The 18976-nt window shown below is 37.0% G+C and overlaps 2 protein-coding genes across 3 annotated transcripts in view; one reads left to right on the top strand and one right to left on the bottom strand.

The window, feature by feature from the left end:
* The window catches only part of anxa5a (annexin A5a), a 1189405-nt gene that overhangs the window by 166434 nt on the left and 1003995 nt on the right, over positions 1-18976 (top strand). The gene's annotated exons all lie outside the window — the stretch shown is intronic.
* Positions 1-18976, bottom strand: part of tapt1a (transmembrane anterior posterior transformation 1a) — a 42008-nt gene that overhangs the window by 18096 nt on the left and 4936 nt on the right. The window contains exons 3-14 of one of the 2 annotated variants that reach the window (XM_028458959.1): positions 17968-18086; positions 15774-15806; positions 11569-11731; positions 9880-10015; positions 9580-9677; positions 9250-9319; positions 7050-7130; positions 3479-3588; positions 3323-3382; positions 3110-3178; positions 2909-2985; positions 869-1032 (exon numbers count right to left, since the gene is read on the bottom strand). In XM_028458959.1, the coding sequence (XP_028314760.1) occupies positions 869-1032; positions 2909-2985; positions 3110-3178; positions 3323-3382; positions 3479-3588; positions 7050-7130; positions 9250-9319; positions 9580-9677; positions 9880-10015; positions 11569-11731; positions 15774-15806; positions 17968-18086 (1180 nt within the window). The remainder of the gene's footprint in view (positions 1-868; positions 1033-2908; positions 2986-3109; positions 3179-3322; positions 3383-3478; positions 3589-7049; positions 7131-9249; positions 9320-9579; positions 9678-9879; positions 10016-11568; positions 11732-15773; positions 15807-17967; positions 18087-18976) is intronic. The other variant, XM_028458960.1, reaches the window with a different exon arrangement.

Here is an 18976-nt window from a genome sequence, read left to right as displayed (position 1 = left end):
GCTTAGCATCAGCATAGCAATAGCATTAACCTAACATTAGCTTAACATCAATGTTAACTAGCATTAGCATTAATTAGCAATAATGTTAACCTAGCATTATCCTAGCACTAGCATTAAGAAGAAAGCACTTTGTTTAGAGGAGGATTTTCCCGAAGTTTAGAAAAGAAACGCCCTCTCCACGTTTTGAAAAAATGCACATGCGCAATACTCTACCTGCGCCCAAGAAGGTGCGAGTGAGCCCGGTGCGTGACCTGTGCCAGGGCTCGCATTGCTAATCATAGCATACATTAGGATAAACTTCTCTGCTAATAACTACTAGGTTGATTATTGTCAAATCTGAATCAAAAGCAAACCACTATGATCCTCTTCCGAGTCCGTTTCCAGTTAGTTATTCGCCCTCTTTTAAACAATTGAAAGTGCACGTGTGCAGCAATCGAAAACTAACTAGGGATGGGCACGTACAACGGCCTTACGTCAGGATGATTGACAATTAGGAGGACCAATAGTCTTAATGTTCCAACTGGAATTTGAAGCCAAAATAAAAATAACATCCTCCACAATACCTTTAATAATAATAATAATAATAATAATAATAATAATAATAATAATAATAATAATAATGCCATTTCTGTTTAAGGACATTAATTCCCTATTTTCTGTCTGTTTTCCGTGATCACGGAAAATCAGAGGACCTACACATGATTTTGTTTTCACTCCTAAATATTTTGATGAATCACAATTAATACATTAACGATTCAAAGCAGCATTGAAAGCTGATGAAATGCTCCATAACCCAGTGAGTTTCAAAGGTGTGGACCTGAGCTCATTGTAAACAGTGGGTATGTGTGTGTTATGGACCGAGTCCTACCTGCAGCCGTGGGGCCCCTGGCAGGCTCAGCTTTGCTGGGGCTCTTGTTGGAGAATGGTGTGGAAGGCTTCTCAAACAGTTTGTCCTCCATGTTGGCTCTTTTGACGTAAACACACGACTTTCCCAGCAGCACAATGCTGTTCAACACTTTCAGCGTTACCAGCCTGTGGAGGAGGAAGTGTGGCAGTTAAGAGCGCAGCGGGCCAATCAGCAGCAAAGGAATAGAAAAGGTCAAAATTAGCACATAGACTAATGTTCTGATGACGACAAGCTGCTGGAATTGGAAACAAGCGTTTGATAAACAGCCACTTACAAATGGTTTTTCAGTGTTTGTCATTGTTTAATTTAATCCATTCCATCTGTCTGTCCATCTGAATCCCTCATTTGGTTTGTCACAGATGTCAATTACCACAGTCTCATCTTGGTCTGGATCTCATCTATCAACTGGCTTTCATTGCCACCATCAGCTCACATTCATCTGCTCACACCAGGATGCTAAAATGCTGCGTCCCTCTGTGTTTGTGAGTCCAGACTGTGACAGGGTGACGAGCGGCAGACGGACACATTCGGGTCTGTGGAGCAGTGCTCGCTGTGACAGGGAGCGTTTCGGAGTGAGCGTGTCAGCTCGCCTGATTCCTGGCTAAGCACAGTGGTCTGTTCAAGTCAGAGCTATTTTTAAACCAGGGGGATAAGGGGAGGCCAGAGATGGTACTAGAGATGACAACATTGTATTCTCTGCCCCTCAGGGAAGCTTTTCTTTGGTACGAGCCGAACGCGATTCAGCAAACGAGAATGCAGGATGGCTGTGAGGGCACAACGTTGATGCTTATGTAACTGTGTGGATCTGCCACTAAGTGTGTGTAAATGTGTATCCATAAGACTTAGTGAGCGTGTTCGTATTGTATCCTAAGCATGAACGTGCATGTTTGGGCCTCTCATCAGTGTGAGGATTCGCTCAACCAACGACTTATTTCAAATCCTGATTTTAAAAAATCAAAGATTGGGATGTAATGATGCACTTAACTCAGTGGTTCTCAACCTTTTTCGGGTCGCGTCCCCTTTTTTATACCACAAATTTCTAGCGACCCCAGGGAGTTTTTTTCTAGCATTAGTTTTTGATCATGTTTATAAAACAGTAGCCGGGATGAGTGCACAAAGAGACAATATATCTTTAACCTTCTACCCTGTACATATATATGTTTATTACTTTTAAAATTATTAGAATTGTTGTTATACTTTTATTTTCTTTGTTTTGTTTTGTTATTTGTTTGTTTTTCTTTGTGGCATCCAGCGTGGACAGCAAAGTAGGAATTTCATTGTACAGGGAAACATGTTTCCTTACTGTGCACATGACAATAAACACTTTGAATCTTTATACTGCATTTGTCTTCTTCTTACTAGATTTATATTTGAGAAAGTTTAAGTATAGAACACAGTTGTTTGATATTTATTGTGTGATGTGTTCATTTGAAAAATAATAATAATTTAAAAGATTTAAAATACAATTTTTTTGTGTTTTTTTAACCAATTACTAGACATTTCAGGCAATCCCATTTTATTTTCCAGGCGACCCCACATGGGGTCACGAACCTGAGGTTGAAAAACACTGACTTAACTCTTTTCAACTGGAATGCATAGAGATCATATTTTGGAGAAAAAAACATATTAGTCAAAATACAGATTATTATTCTCTTTATTTAATTTGTCAATATATATTTTTTATACTCAATCTTTCTGCAAATTCTTGCAATTTTTCACAAACAATTGCACAAAAGTCCTCTAAATTACACAAAAAATTGGTTACAAAATCAATATTTTTTTAAGTGAATTGAACTGATTTTAAAAACGAGGGCACAACAATGCTAAAGTTGTTCCACCTAAAATCTGTGGCCCACTTGAGGTCAAAATGTTCCATATTTGGCCCCTGAACTAAAATGAGTTTGACACCCCTGATTTAACATGACGTCACAGTGCAAAAAAGACTGAAGAGTTTAGAGGGTCGGTCAGTTGGAAAGTTGAAGACAAAATCCAAAGACTTACCCAAGATAAAACAGGAAGAGGCACATGTACGACAGTGCTCCCTGCACCTTCACGGAACTCAGCACCACTCGAATTAGCTGAGGAAACATAAAAAATATACACATGCATCTTTTCTTATTTGCAAACATGAATGAAAAAGTGGGTATTGAGGACTAAGGAAACTAATGTCCTGTCAGTTGGAAGATCTGGACTGAGACTTACCAAAACTGCCAGCGGCAGAGGAATGAAGCCCATCCTCCGTGCCACTGAGTCACTGTAGTCGGTGTAAGCCTACACACAATGACAGACCAGCACAAAATGCAGCACTTGTCAAAACTGAATTGATTTACTGTGTGGGCAAATGGATGTTTATGTAAGTAGAAAAGATGACGATGATGATGATGATGACTTGAACAGAGAGAAACATTCACTCACGTTCTTCTGTCGGCTACTGACGAGATCAAAGGCCAGGCTGGCTCTGTATTCACTGTAAACCTGAAGGACAAACGAGAATAATAATGCACTGTACTATTCTTTGACACCTTTCTAACGTGTATTCACAAATAAACAAAGAGCCTGTTTGTTGCGTACATCCGCAGGTATGTCATTGAACTTTGTGATGAAAGCATGCTTGATGATATCAACGGCAACTTCGGAGGTGACGACCATGAAGACGTCAGGGAGCAACACCAACAAGTGGTCTGAAAAGAAAAGCAGTTTCAGTTCTGGTTCTGGTCTAGTTCTGGAGTCTCAGAAACAACTTTATTCAAACCAACACACCAGGACCACTAACATACTAATCATAATTAATCTGACATCAAAATGAGTATGTAGTGCCTTCACATTAGATAGTATGAAAAGATTGAGTATGCGAGAAATACCCAGATGTACAATACACTGAATCGAAACATTTTTTTAAGTATGCACGGTGGGCACACTAGTCTCAACTCAACCACCCCATGATGCATTGCGAGCGGAACGTAAAATCGTTCTGGAACCAGCTTCAAGCTAAAAGTCAAACATCCCCTTTTCAAAATAAAAGCATCTCTTATTGTCTTCCATTAGTTTTTTTACTTTTGTAAATAGGGCTCTTATTTTGAAGTTACCCGGAAGCTTTGTCAGTAGCACAATGGAGGGTCTCCGAAAATCTCCGAAATGTCTGAATGAAATGTGTTTTATGGATGAAATGAGCACATGTTGATATTCTACTTGGTCACTTTCACACTTAAAATGTTTTCAGAACTTTCAAAGGTGGAAAATTAACAAAGATATTTAGCCTCAGTTTGTTCGAGTTTGCTCCCGGTATTCCCCGCGATATCACCTCATTCTGTGAGACTTTCAATTTTGCCCGCATTCAGATAATTCCGTGTAAACCCGAAAATAAAGATTTGTCATTGTTTTGCCACGACTTTCAGTGAAAACACCAGAAATATGTTGGGAAGTCACTCTGGCAGAATTTTGGGGAGCAAACAAGAAATCACGGTAAAAATGATGTAAAAACACTTCTATGCATCCGTCTACAAGACTCCACTACCCAAAATGCAATGTGCAAAACTTTTGAGACAATGTCAATGAGACAGTGTTTACAAAGGAGATCAAAGCCAACTTTCAACCTTTAACTTCCTTTTTCAAACAAAAAACGTCTTCAATTTATTGATGAATGAGAAACTGTCTTTATCTGATGAGAAAAAAATAATCTCCAACAGCTTTAACACATAGCGTTTTAATGTGTAATGTGCAAACAGATGTGAGATGCTTGAAAGTTTGTATTTTATACAGTCAATTCAATTCTTTTTTTTTTGTCAATTGAATTGTAATCTAAACCTATTTTCCTCTTTGTGGAGATGACCTGATTAACACCTTTTGTCTACAATATATTTTCACTTGGAGAATCTCTTCAACCAAGCTTTCATTGAGTCCAAACTGTTGCTGCACATGATGTTTGCTAAAGAAAATGTTACACGGTGCTAAACACGTGTTTAACCGATGCTGCGACATACACCCACTGGCACATTCTACTTATAATGTGGTTTATGCAATCACTTCCTGTTTGATGTTTGATGGGTTTCATTTTTTAATTTTGATGTAAAAACTGAAATTGTCTTCAATATTTAACCGTTCATGTTTATTTCTTCTGTCACTTAAATAAAAAAAAAATAAAATAAAGCTAAACAAGTAGATTAATCTTGCATTGAAACTTCAGAGGCCGACATTTAATAATTCACATCATTGCTAAACAATGCAATAAAGAAGGTGATTACCTCTGTTCGCTGACATTTATAAGATCATATACAGTGGGGCAAAAAAGCATTTAGTTAGCCATTAACTGTGCAAGTTCTGTCACTTAAAAAGATGAGAGGCCTGTAATTTTCATCATAGGTATAAATCAACTATGAGAGACAAAATGAGAAAAAAAAATCCAGAAAATCACATTGTAGGATTTTTAATGAATTTATTTGAAAATATGATGGAAAATAAGTATTTAAGTGATACTTTTTTGCCCCACTGTAAAGGGGTGTGAAAAAAAATCTTTTTCACGATATATAACGGTTTTTTGGGTGCCAATTTAAATTTAAAAATAGATTTTTTGGGGGGATAATTTTGTGTATTTGTGCAATATTTCAGTGGTTACAATGCTTTCAATGTGTTGCAATGGTTACTTGATGCACTTGATTTTATGACAGCAGTGTGTAATGCCTGCAATATTTATGTATGGACAGACATTTTATTTTCATATAATCTGTTCAGATCAGTGTTTAAACTGACACAATAGGATAAATTATAGATTTTTGTGCATTGTCAGTAACTCAGGGTGATTTATCCTTAATGTTCTCACTTACAGTTGTTACAATGACGTCATTATGTTGTCACGGTTACATTGAGACTTCTACACAGTAGTTTCAGTGAAAAGAAACTTGTTACACTTTCTTTTATGATGGCAGTGTGTAACACTGCATTTTCTTTTTTCAGTGAAAATGTGTAAAAACACTAATAATAAATAATAAATAGGATGTTTTGAAGCAAATAGTTTTGACTCAATTTGTCCTCTGAATGATCAATATCTTTTGATGAACATATACAGCAACTTGATTTTTCAACTCTACGTTTAATTTTGATATTAACTGGGTAGAATATCGTGATAATATCGTATCGTGACACGTATCGTATTGCAACATCCTTGCCAATACTCATCCCTAATCATAAATGTGTCAGACTGAGGGTGTATATTAATGTTCCTGTGACGTCTGTTTTGACAGTAAATCAAATAAAAGTGGTTTTGCTGACATCATGTGTCTGTCTCACACTTCTGTGTAAAAACTCTGCACATTATTTCCGGAGCGATTTCTGCTGACAGGACCCATATGTCAAATAGTGTTGAACACATTGCTTTGAAACCGTCACAGAGAGCAACTGATTTCAGTAAAGCTGTTGTAGAAAAATGTCCAGATCTTTCACTCCGCCTCCAACTTCAAACAGGGTTCCTACAGTTTCAGTCAAATTAAAAGTAAGACTTTTTAATGCCTTTTTAAATCAAATTTAAGACCGACTTCACAGTAAACACAACTGTAGAAAAAAAAATGCTACATCAATTACGTAGGGTTAGGGTCAATTTTTCCCCACGTTCAACAGGGGGCACAGTAAAATACACAAAAAAAATCCAGACTAAAATAATCAAAATTACTCAAAACACACAAGATGACTACACAAATGATGAAACAACAAACATACAAAAAATAAAATCCATTAAGAAAAATCTTTGTTGCACAGGCAATTTTCCCATTTTGTTGAGAGTTGCTGCAAGCATGACGTGCATCTGCAACCATGTCACTGCTCTGTAGTTGGTTCCGCTGTCGTGATTGCGCGATGTTACGTTAAATTATATCTTTTTTAAAAAAAATAATTTTACCATTTATTTTGATACATGAGACTAATTCCAAACACGAAATCATAATTATGATTGAAACATTGATTTAAGACATTTTAATGACAATTCAGGCCTTATTCTTAGATTCATTAATTTAATGTCTTTTAAGACTTTTTAAGGATCTGCGGGAACCCTGTTCAAAGCACTTCATTTAAAAAAAAAAAAACATAGAACACTAAACATTTTAAACAGAAAACAAAGACAAATGTGTCTTCTGAGGAGAAAATTGGTAATTACCAGTGTTCCAAGAAAACTGCTCCATATTCCTGAGACAAACAATGAGCAGGAGGACGTAGCTGGTGAACCGTTCTTTGATGTCTGCGGGATTAAGGAAAATATGTTAGATAATGCTTTTTTATTGTATTTATTTCGAACAAACCAAATAATAAAAAAGATGAAAATGAATAAACAAATCTCAACAGAAATCACTGTAAAATAAAAAAAAGTAAATTTCAAAATAATACACATTTGACTCGTTTGACAAGGTATAGGAAGAAGCCTAGACTTGTCCAGTCTTACCCCCATTCTTCACCATTAACAAGTGCAAAACCCATGATAATAAACAAAATAAACAATACAAATACATACTTAAATCGTGCTATTATAAAAACCGAACAAAAAAAAAAGTATGAACATGTGCCATCAACATCAGTGAGATTTACACTCTTTCCTCATGTCTATATTTTTCAAAGATACACATTTTGTAAAAAAAAAATGTTTCAAAAACTGCATTATATTCGTACTTTGTTTAATGATTTCATATACATCGTTCTACAAAACCACCCCACAAATGGTGACAGGACACAAACATACCCTCAAACTATAAAAATACAACCCATCCATAATTCAACTGAAGCTGGTAGTTGTATTCCACTGAGAGGTTTGTAAAAGAAACCCTGAAAACTCTCACATAAAGAACGACAGCAGCTGCATATCAGGTTTACAATCACATCCATTGTTATCATTTAAAGCAGGGACGTCCACACCTTTTCTCAAAGAGCATTGGATACATCTAAATGCTTTAGGATTTGCTGTCCTCCAGGACTGTGCTTGACACCCGTGATATGATGAAATGATGCAGCTGTAAATATTTGGCACAGCACTATCTGTGCTACTCACATATTGGCTGTGACTAAGCCTCATAAACAGGAAGTCTTCAGAAAAGGCATCTGATTGAGCCTTTATTCTCTTCCCGTCTCACTGGACCACCAGGAGATTAAAAAAAAACAAATAAAAAACTGGCACATCATGGTATTAAATTACACCGTCTGCCTTACTTATCCACAGCCGAGAGTAGATAGAAAGAACAATTTCTATGTAAAGAAGACTAATTGGGATGTGTGGTTGGATATTGTACCGCAGAAAAGACTTTGACAGTAAAATACAGGTGAAAAAAACAAAACAATAACCTACGGTTGCCCTTTTGGATGTAAACAATAGTTTTTTTTTTTCAGTATCTTTTCATTCTGTTTTCGTTTCATTTCGTTTCAATATTTTTTTTTTTCAAATGCTACTGCTACAGACGAGGTTTTGTCTTGTACTGGGTGCACGTAGTGATTACGTGATCACTACAGAGGGGATGCTTGTTCGCATTAAATATCGCAACTATACAATGTACGCTTTAGTAAACAAGTAGGTTTTGAATGTAATGGTCTCTAGCAATGGTCTGAGGTCTTGACCATTTACGTGTAATGACCTGTGATAGTGACCAAAACAACGAGACCATGTCCGTTTTATGTTATTGCTATTATACAATATATGCTTTAGCAAATAAGTAGGTTTTGAGTTTATTTTTAAAGGTGGAGAGAGTAGCAGTTTCCCGTACTAAGACTGGGAGCTGGTTCCAAACGCTCTGCCTCCTGTTCTACTTCTGGACACTTTAGGAACTTCACGAAGACCAGCAGACTGAGAGCAGAGTATTCTACCCGGACGGAAGGACACTAACAGGTCTTTAAGATAAAAAGGAGCTTGATCACGTAGAGCTTTGTAGGCTAACAGGAGGATTTAGGGTTAGGGTTATTCTAGATTTTACAGGAAGCCAATGAAGGGAAGCTAATTCTAGAGAGATATGCTCTCTCCTGTTAGTAGTAGAATAATCTTATTTTTAAGGGCAAAGCAGATGTAACCCATTGGTTAATGACAAATTTCATACCTACTGTTGCTGACTATTGTTCTCTGAATAAAACAACTAGATGAAGCCTCTTCTAACATTCTATACTACAAGGTAATCAAAGTATGTAATTTACGCTTAAAACGTGTCGGGCCAATACAAGTATACAAGTTGTATCTGGACACGCTCAGTGTCAATTATGTTTGTGATTAGATTACATACAAAGACAGATTACAGATTTTAACAGTAGACAGCACCTTAAACCTCATTCAAATCAAGACTGTTCAGGAACACACATTCAGGATAAAAAATTGATACTTCTCTTACCACTGTTGGACATTTGGAATAAATTGTTCTTCTCAAATTTCTTGAAGACACTTCCTTTAATCTCCACAAACTGTGTTGGGGAAACAGAAGAAAACAAATTCACACAGTTGGCGTATTTATGAGGGCAATAAAAAGTTGATCTTAATGCAGCAGCAGCAGGAACATTTCATCCCAGAAGGGCCAAATTTATTTCTGCAGAGAGACATCGGCGTAGAAAGTATATTTAATAGGATTCTGTTTGTGCATGCTTTTAGATTGTGCTCAAAGGAACATTCCGAAGCCTCTTTCAGGCTGATTATTGTGTGTGTGTGTGTGTGTGTGTGTACTGACGTTGTTGGACATCATGATGGTGAGCAGCGACTTGTTGTGGGAGTTGAAGGCAACGTTCAGTGTGGAGGCTTGGACCATGATCAGAATGGAATGAAGAACTGAGAAACAGACGCTCAGGAAAAAATAAAATACCAAAAGCAAAATATTTCTTTTTTTTTAACATCAATTGTTTTTTTACATTTTACATCATTATGGTTATCGTGTCATACCTCCTACGGTAGCAGATAACAGAACTGGCAACTGTTGAGCAGCATTTAAAGCGCCCAGAAGGCTCCACGGGAGTTTAAATCGGAAGGATACACACATAGAAGACAGCCATGAAGAAATGAGGGATAACTCCTATGCTGTCTCTCTTCCTTTCTTTGGGTTCTGTGGCCGTCCAGTACAAAGCATCCAGGATGTCTTGACCAAAGGAGGAAAACAGACGATCTGCAACCTGACAAAGGGGAAAGATCAAAAGTCCTTTGTTATTTTAGAAATAGTCTTCTTTATGATAGCAAAAAACAATGCAAAAATAGGACTGGAACTGTCTCAGTAAATTAATGGAATATCAATTATCTTGTAGTAAAAACAGAACGACTGGTGAGGAAGAAAACTATCTTTGCATCAGTTTGACACTTTTTATTTGTACTACTGAGCTTGGCTCTACATGGTTTGGAATGTTTTCCATTCTGGAATCAAACCATTGATAAGAAATCTCTTTCATATCCATATGGCTAGAGTTACAAGCAGGCGTTGTCAAAGCAAAAATGACCTCAGAACTTATTAATAGCCAAAAAAACAAACCCAGTTGAATGAGATTTGATAAGAAGTTATCAGTATACATAGTGCGTTGCAGATTATTGTGTATTCCAATGTTTGGAGAGAGAGTTTAGAGCAGTAGTTCTCAACCTTTTCAGCTCGCGACCCCCAAAATAAAGGTTCCAGAGAGCGGGGACCCCCACTGCACCTGAAGGTGGTTGAACACAGACATGAACATTGAACAACGGTCATGTGGAGACAGGGTCATCTATAAGGGGGAATAAAGGGGAGAGATTTTTGGAGTCCATCCATAAAGTCAGCAAAATGATGGTCCATTGTTCTATGAATCTGTGATAACCACATTTATTTATTTGTCTGAATAACATCCACTGTTATCCAGGAAGTGTATTAATATTTGCACCATAGTATATAGTCATATTAAAGATGTAAATCCTTCTTTTAATCAGAAATGAAATGGGTTAAAAGTGACCAAAAAAGTGAAAAGGTGGTGAAATAGGATTTTAAAAAACACCAAAATTGTTTTGAAAGTTGCAAATTAGAGTTAAAACCGACAAAAAAAAAGTGGTAAAAAGGGTTCAAAGTGTCAATATTGGAACAACTGTCGGAACAATTAGTTGAAATTGGCAAATAATAGGCATGATAAATGGTGAATGTGGTTAAATGTTAAATGGGCGGAAAAATAAGCATTAAATATGGTGAAAAGAGGTTAACAGCCACAATAATGGGTCGACACATGTGACATTAGGTTGGAATAGTGATGGAAAGGATTTACAAGTGTCGAAAATGTCTTAAATGTGAAAAAAAAATGTGTGGAAAAGGCATTGAAATTTGATGAAGTGGCAGGAATGGGAGTAATGTAGCAAAAATCCATTAAAAGGAGCAAAAAGATGGCAAGAAAAAAAGTGATGAAAATAGGTTAAAATATGGCATATTTGGTGTAGTTGCAGAAAAAGGGTAAAAATAAGCAAAAATGGGCTCAAATTGTTAAAAAATATAATCTTAGTTTCTTGAAGGCATCTGGGGACCCCCTCCTAGCGTCTCGCGACCTCAAGGTTGAGAACCACTGGTTTAGAGAACAGTACGAACCAATCCAAACCAGTAGGGATTCCTCTAACACTTCCAGAGGTTGAGTAAACTGACTGATAAATGTACTGAGCTAGATGCTGAAAACATTGAATCGCCCATGAAATAAAGTCTTCCAGTGTTGGGTGAGCGAATCGGTCAAACCTCCAACATGTTGTAGATGATGTAGAGTTTGATGACAGACTGTCCTCTGATCAAGTGGTACATCATGGAGTAGTCCACATAGTGCGTCATGGAGAAGCACAGCAGCAGGATCAGGCCCTTTAATATGTCGCAGACCTGGGCTGGTTGTAGTAGCCGTGACCCACTAATCACAGACACACACACACACACACAACTTATTGGACAAAAATAAAGGTGCATTTCAAGCCATTTTAAGCATCTGGGTGTATTTGTTTCTGCATGCTGAGAAACCAGATGCAAACACTAATGCACATGAATGAACATTGGTAATGATTTAATGACACATCTACCCACTTAAACAGGTACACAGATGCAAGCAAACATTTCAGCATTAACAATGGTATAAAAAGTCCTGATATATCTACTCAAGTAAAAGTACTGTTTGAAATTGTACTCATGTAACAGAACAAGTAAGTCATACATAGAATACTTGTGCTTTTTTTTTAAATATATGAATAAACACTGGTTGATTGATAGATAAGTAAAAAGTAGCTCAATTAAATAGTATTCAAAGTAAAAGTTACTGGTTACTTTCACCCCTCACATTTATTTTTTGTAATAAATCTTGCCACGGTTCCCTTGCATACAGTAAACATCTCATGTATAAACTTAAAAAGGCATCTGTATAAAATAAATGTTCGATTAATTTTTTTAAAAAAACCACCAATTAATTAAATTCAAAATAATAAAAAAAAATTATCAGGCTCTAAGTATAGCTAAATTTGCTAATATAGCTGGGAGTTGATCAGAAATTGCACAACTAAAAACACATGAATTATGTTCCATGTGCTATGAAACCAAAATTAAAAAATACTAATTTACTCAGTAGAAGTTGGGTGTAGAAATGTAACACATTACTTCTTTTAAAATGTACTTAAGAACAAGTAAAATGACTGATTTAGAAAAATACTCAAAAAAGTACAAGTACCCATACAAGCAACGCAATTACAGTAACGTGAGTACATGTAATCCATTACTGTCACCTCTACCAAACAAGATGCCATATGGAAACTTTTATTTTGAAACAAAACCTGAGAAATGGGCTTCAATATTTCACACAGAGGTGGTCAGAATGAGGACAAGCCCCGGTATCACAATCTAAAATCTCTGCCATTTGTTTAAGATAAGAACGCATGGCAAGGTCATTAAATCTTGTTCAAAACGGGACAAAACAAAACAGAGATAACGTGAAAAAATATAATATAATATATTAAACCTGGCTCCTCTTCAATACTGTGGTTCTCTGATAGATAAAAGTTTTAGCACTGTAATAAGCCTGGTGATGTTTTGTTTTGTCTGCCCTTGTGATATTAAATCTGTGTATTCTTCTCACCTCCCTTGACAGACAACGTCACGCTCGTAAATATTGTGCAACATTTTGGACAGTAGTGTTAAACGTAGGGTATATAAACCTATAGTGAGCTGTCGTGCTGTAAAAGAAAAAAATTTCATTTTTCTTTTTTGTGTCAAACGTGCAGCGTTAATAATGCTTAGCGTTGCCTGGCAGTGGCAGCTATGGAGCATGATAAGAGGAAGGCTGACAAATCCATAGGAGCCGTTATTTAATATTTGCCATGACAGGGATGACTGGGGGAGAGCTATAAAGGGCTTTAATTCCCACACACTGCATATGTCAGCAGTCTAAATGCCCTCCAACTGTGAACTCAATATTTACAACTGCAGGAAATAAAAAGGAAGTCTGAATTATTCACTTACAATGCATCCCAACTAGATGTAGTTAGTTACAGAGAGAAGTTGAGCTTTCAAATGAAGCCTCAGGGTTTCCTAAAAGGAGCAAACAGTCTAAAATACAACAAACTACACACTCTAGTCTAAAGCTTAATATTAATTATTTACCTTCACTATCTTAAAGGGATCCTCCACTGTTTTACAAATGTGGTCTAAAACCATTGAAATGTCCTTATTAGAAATCTATGCCTAACAACACACATTATTTTGCACAATATTCATTTTATTGACTTTTTATTCTCTTTCCATAAACAAAAGTGGGTTACATCAACATCTTTAACTTTTCCTGAATATTTAGAGCAACAAAAAGCAGCACAAATTGGCATTTTGACTGAAAAAGCTGCTAAATGATCTTAAAAGCAGGATAAACGCTCCAACAGCAAACAATGGGATGTTTACAGGCAAATGGTACTGTGTGATGTCACCAATCACGTGATTTCAAGATGGCGGAGCACAGGTTCTAAAACAGTAAAGTAGCCCCATTTTTAAAAGTTAATAAAATAAATATGGCAGTGTTATCAGCAGGAATTTTTTACAGCATAGGGGGACCGCGAGGTGCGCGAGCAAGCGAGCACCGCCAGCGCTAGCGTTGTAGGTAGCGGAGTCCGGGCGCTACCTGTCTCTTTAAGCTCGAACCCATTTTAACCAGTATTCACATCCGTGCACACATGTAGAATGATTTTTATGTGTCGCTACTACACTATTACGGTTACCAAGCAGAGGATGCACACAGGCAACTTTGGGGCAGCTAAGTGGCTGCAGGGGTCCTTGGGGTCCTCAGGTGAAAACGGAAACATCCAAGCACATTGACTGTATTAAATAGATGGTGCAGCTGATGTATGCGTTTCTTAGTTATACAGATTAAAAAGACAGCTTTAACAAACCGCGCACGCCCAGAAGTCCAAGTGTGCAAGTATTACAACGGTACCGATTAAAAAGGAAAAATCAACAGAAAAGCCGCCCTACGTTGGTCGAATCACAGCGTGGGGGCGACATCACTCCATAGGGAATCAAAATCACTCAACAGCCCTGGCGAGAACCCTGAATGGTGCAAAATAATGCATTTCTTAAGCCAAAGATCTTCTGATAAGGACAATTCAAAGGTTTTAGGCCACATTTGTAAAAACAGGGGAGGATCCATCTAAGCAGTGTGTAAAGTGAGCAGGAGGGGAAGTCATACTTTGGATGCACAGCGTGAAGACGTCTAGAGCAGACTAACTCCAGGCTGATGAAGGCAAACTGGCCTGAGTCAAGAAGAATGTGTGGATGTGTTTAATCAAGTGTCTCAGAGTCTGAACAGCTGAGCTCAGAGCCGTGAGGAGGAGGAGGCAGGAGATGAACATCTGGACTTGCTTTCTTAGCAGCATAAAACAGAGTGATTATTGCCCTCCAACCCAACAATTTATAGAGAAAGCACATATGTGCAAATTAGCGAGGATTGTAAGGAAGTTATAACAATGATTTGAACCCACATAAAAGCAATTATCCTTTATTGTTCTGTTCAGATGCAGATCATCAAACTGTGTAAGGAAAGAAAGTTTGACTGTTCTTGTTGATCTCACTTTCCATTTTAAGCCTACAGCGCCACCCTGTGGTTATGCAGTGAGCACACAAATATGACATCAGAAAGCAGAGGAATCAAAAGTTAAATTAAAAATAAAATATAAATTGTTTGTTTTTTATGCACAAAAATAGTGTACCAAATGGGGAAAACTTTGTTAATTGAGTGCCAAAAATACCTAATAAATGAGATTGAAAAATGAAAAAAGGTAAACAAGGGAAGTGGAAGAGTCCGAACAACATCTGTTGATCAAACTCTTCCACTTCCCTTGCTTACTACGACCAAAGAAACTTATAATGGTTTTTTTTTATATTTAGCATGTCAGCAGCTAACCCAGGGAAACCTTATCTTTTCCTCAACACATTCCATATGCAAAGCTGCTGCAGCACAAATCATCTCCTGCTATCTCTATCCTACAAGCATCATCTCCATAACACACGTGAACCATGTTTGCACTCAGCCATGTGCTGCATTCTGTGCCATTTATCTTGCATCAGCTCAATAGGAGAAATGTGACAGAGAAAGCTGTATTCCTCATATAAAGCCTTGGCTTTTCATTGGAAAAACTGCCATTTTGCTTATGTAGAGCAGAAAACTACAGGGTGAGGCTGCTAAAGTCAGGAGTCTAACTATCACTGCCTGTAAATGTGCTATTTTCTTCTCCATGTGAGATGAATTCAAAAGCAAAACATGAAAAAGAACAAACATGAAAAGTATTCCTCAGAGATCAGAACGTGAAGCCGCACATGAACGGACAAGATGGAGATGAAGGGAAACCAGTGAACGGACTGGAAGGCCAGTTCAGGACAATAATGATATCCAGGTTGGAGATGTTTTTTTTTACAAAGGAGCGTACCTGCTTCTTCTGCAGTAAGGGCATGTGCGTGCCCTGCAAGGGAAGGGAAGGGAAGAGTCAGAGGGCCAGTCAGGAGCAGGAGGGTCAAAGTTCAGGACTCACAGAGTGGAACCTTTAGAATTGATTAATGGTTCCTGGGCATCAACATAACACTCAGTGTTGCATCACCAAAAAAAGATACAAAGGACTATTTTTTTTAACCAAAGACCTTAAACCATGTGTGTCAAAATCAAGCCTATTTCACCTAGGGCTGTCACTTTAACACGTTAATTGTGATGAATTAATTACAGGAAAAATTAACGCACAAAAAAAACAATGCCATTAAAAGCTTTTTTTTTAGCACTGCAAACAGCGCGGAACCTCTCTTATTTCAAGAGTTCCCGGTATACCATAATACTGATGCACAGACTAGAATACAATAGTGGCTAGCATGAACAGTGAGCATGGACATGGACACTGCAAGCATACCGTGCCTGACAAATGAACAAACTCACTGGATAAATACTACCAAGTGTCTAATCTATAGTTACGTACCCAGACCTCAGAGAAATCTGACTATTGTTCCGGCACTTCCTGTGCGCAAGCGCAGTTCTGTCACTGCCGGACCTTTTCCACATAAGCGTAATGTGCCTGTGTTAACACAGTGTTAGGATGATTGAGTGGTCTAAGGCGCTAGACTTAATGACGTTTCCTTCCACTGATATGGGTTTGAATCCCGCTTCTGACATTCTTTTTTCTCCATTTTAATGTATTTAACACGGCAAATTCCACCCTTAAAAATACATATACGAAAAAAAGAAACATTTTAGGGGATTTCCTGGGTTAGGGTTAGGGACAGAGGGACACGGGTCTGGCAGGGACGGAACTACCGATATTCGGCTACTGCGTATGCAGACAGATGCACAGGAAATGCCGGAACTATAGTCAGGATTGTCTGAGGTCTGGGTCCGGACCAATAGCAACAGCCTAAATATAATCTGAAGTAGAGAGAAAACAATTTCAGTGTCAGATAAGTGTTCTTACTGTTTACGATGTGCTAACTTACAGCATGACATCTGAAATTTTATTTCACCTGTATTTTCAATTATTTGGAGATTGACAAAAGTACACATCAATATGACAGGTAGCCCTTGGTACTAGTCTCAAATACAGAGGAATGTAAATGACTACTAAAAACAAACAATAAGTGACATTATAAAGTCACTTTGTGATATCAATGTTTTGATCTGCCACAATAATGTAATTTAAATGAAAATACCTCAAGCTGATGGTGTTCTCAGCAATTTTTAGGTGCAATTAAAAAAAGAGATTAAATTGATCAATTAATTAGAGGGCATGATTAATTAATCACACCATTTTTTTTTTTTTTAATCTCTTGACAGCACTAATTTCACCGCACGATTATTGTATCAATCTAAAAAAAGAAAATCCTAATTGATTTTTTAAATCATGTTTTTTTAACAAAAAAAACACTTAATTGCGCCAACATATGCATCGCACGTAAACCGGTAATCGGTTAATAGGTGTCAGTGAAGCACATCAGACCTTGTTAAACTACCTCACTCCTCAATGCATTTTAGCTGGAAGTTGATTGCACTTTATTTTCATAAAACATACTGGACACTTTGATAGATGTATGTGGTTACTTTAAAAAAAAAATAAATAAAAAATAGGAACTTAAAGTAAAACTTTTTTTAAAAATTTAATTTGACATTGTGATAAACATACCACTTGTTTTTGATATTTTCATACTTGAAGTTAGTTACCATTTACTTGATCTCATAAGTTTAAAAAAAAAAAAAACTAAATAAATTGTATTTCATACCAGTTTTGATATAATCCTTGAAAATGTTCAGCTACATCTCAACATTTAAAAATTTCCAACACACCTAGACATGCAACACACCTCAACGTGCACAACTTCCCGACATGCATGTGGTTGCGAGGGCACGTTCATCGCTGCTTGCACCTTTAATTTCTGTTGTTATTGTGTTTTTTTTGTGTTTTTTCTCCTTGGCTTGGTTAACCCCAGAAACAATGATATAATTGGCTAATATTTCACCTGGTTATCTTTTTTGTTTTTGGAACAAATTTAGATTGGAGACAGAAAGATATTGAAAATTAAAACATTTTAATGCTTGGTTCGATGCACCCTAGTGTGTGTATGTGTGTGTGTGTGTGTGTGTAAACTGACCTGAAACCACAGCATGGCAGGGTAAGGACACGGAGCAGGGCTAGCAACACTCTGAGGGGCAGGAGGGTGAAGACGTAGAGGAAGGCATCGGCACAGAGGAAAAAGCCGAAGATCATCAACTGAAAAAGTCACAAAAAAAGGAACTCAGGTCAGATTTCATAATATACAATCAGTGTGTGACTCTTAGGAACAGATACTTGTTTTTTTTTTTTTTTTTAAATTGCCCATAAGAATAGATGATTTTAAAAAGATCCTGAAGTTTTCCATCTTCTTCAGTGAATATTACTGCGCTTTACTCCTCGTGTGTCACATGTTCAAGCTTTTTTTTTGACCATACTTCTTAAAAGAATCGGAATCTGGAATCGTTAGGAATCGAAATCCAAACGAGTATCAGAATCGGAACCGTTTAAATTCAAACGATGCCCATCCCTCATCAGGAGCCTCCATGCATTGCCACAAATTACACATTGGCCACTGTTAGACTGCCCTCCAGTGGTGACAATGAAACAATCGGATCAAAAAAAGCACAAATATGACGAGAGCAACATTGCTTTGTTTTGGCAGCCTTTGCCACCACGGGCTTGTGTGAAAGTGGATTTACAGCTTTGACCAGCATGAAAACTAAATACGGCAAAAGTCTTTTCGTGAAGAATGATTAAAGACTCAGACTCTATTAGGGCTGCACAATTAATCACATTTTAACTGTGATCACACATTTGGTCACCACGATTATATTAACCTGATTGTCGGCAATTTTTATTCTGTAGTAGTGTATTTATTCAGTGGTAAATTTTAAAATCTTTAATTTTTTTTATATTAAATTCCATTTAGATCTTAATTTTGCACTACAAACTGTACACATATTGTTTGTTTAAGAGTAGTGCATTAAAATCTGTTCGAGTTGTTAACTCTTTGACCAATTAAGAGTAACACTTAATAAAATTACACAACGACATATTATGAACAAATAAACAAACCTACTTTGATCTGAATTACAACAATGAATGTT

This window comes from Gouania willdenowi, chromosome 10, assembly GCF_900634775.1.
Source record: "Gouania willdenowi chromosome 10, fGouWil2.1, whole genome shotgun sequence".
Taxonomy (NCBI): Eukaryota; Metazoa; Chordata; class Actinopteri; order Blenniiformes; family Gobiesocidae; genus Gouania; species Gouania willdenowi.
This window is presented reverse-complemented; position numbering and strand designations above follow the sequence as displayed.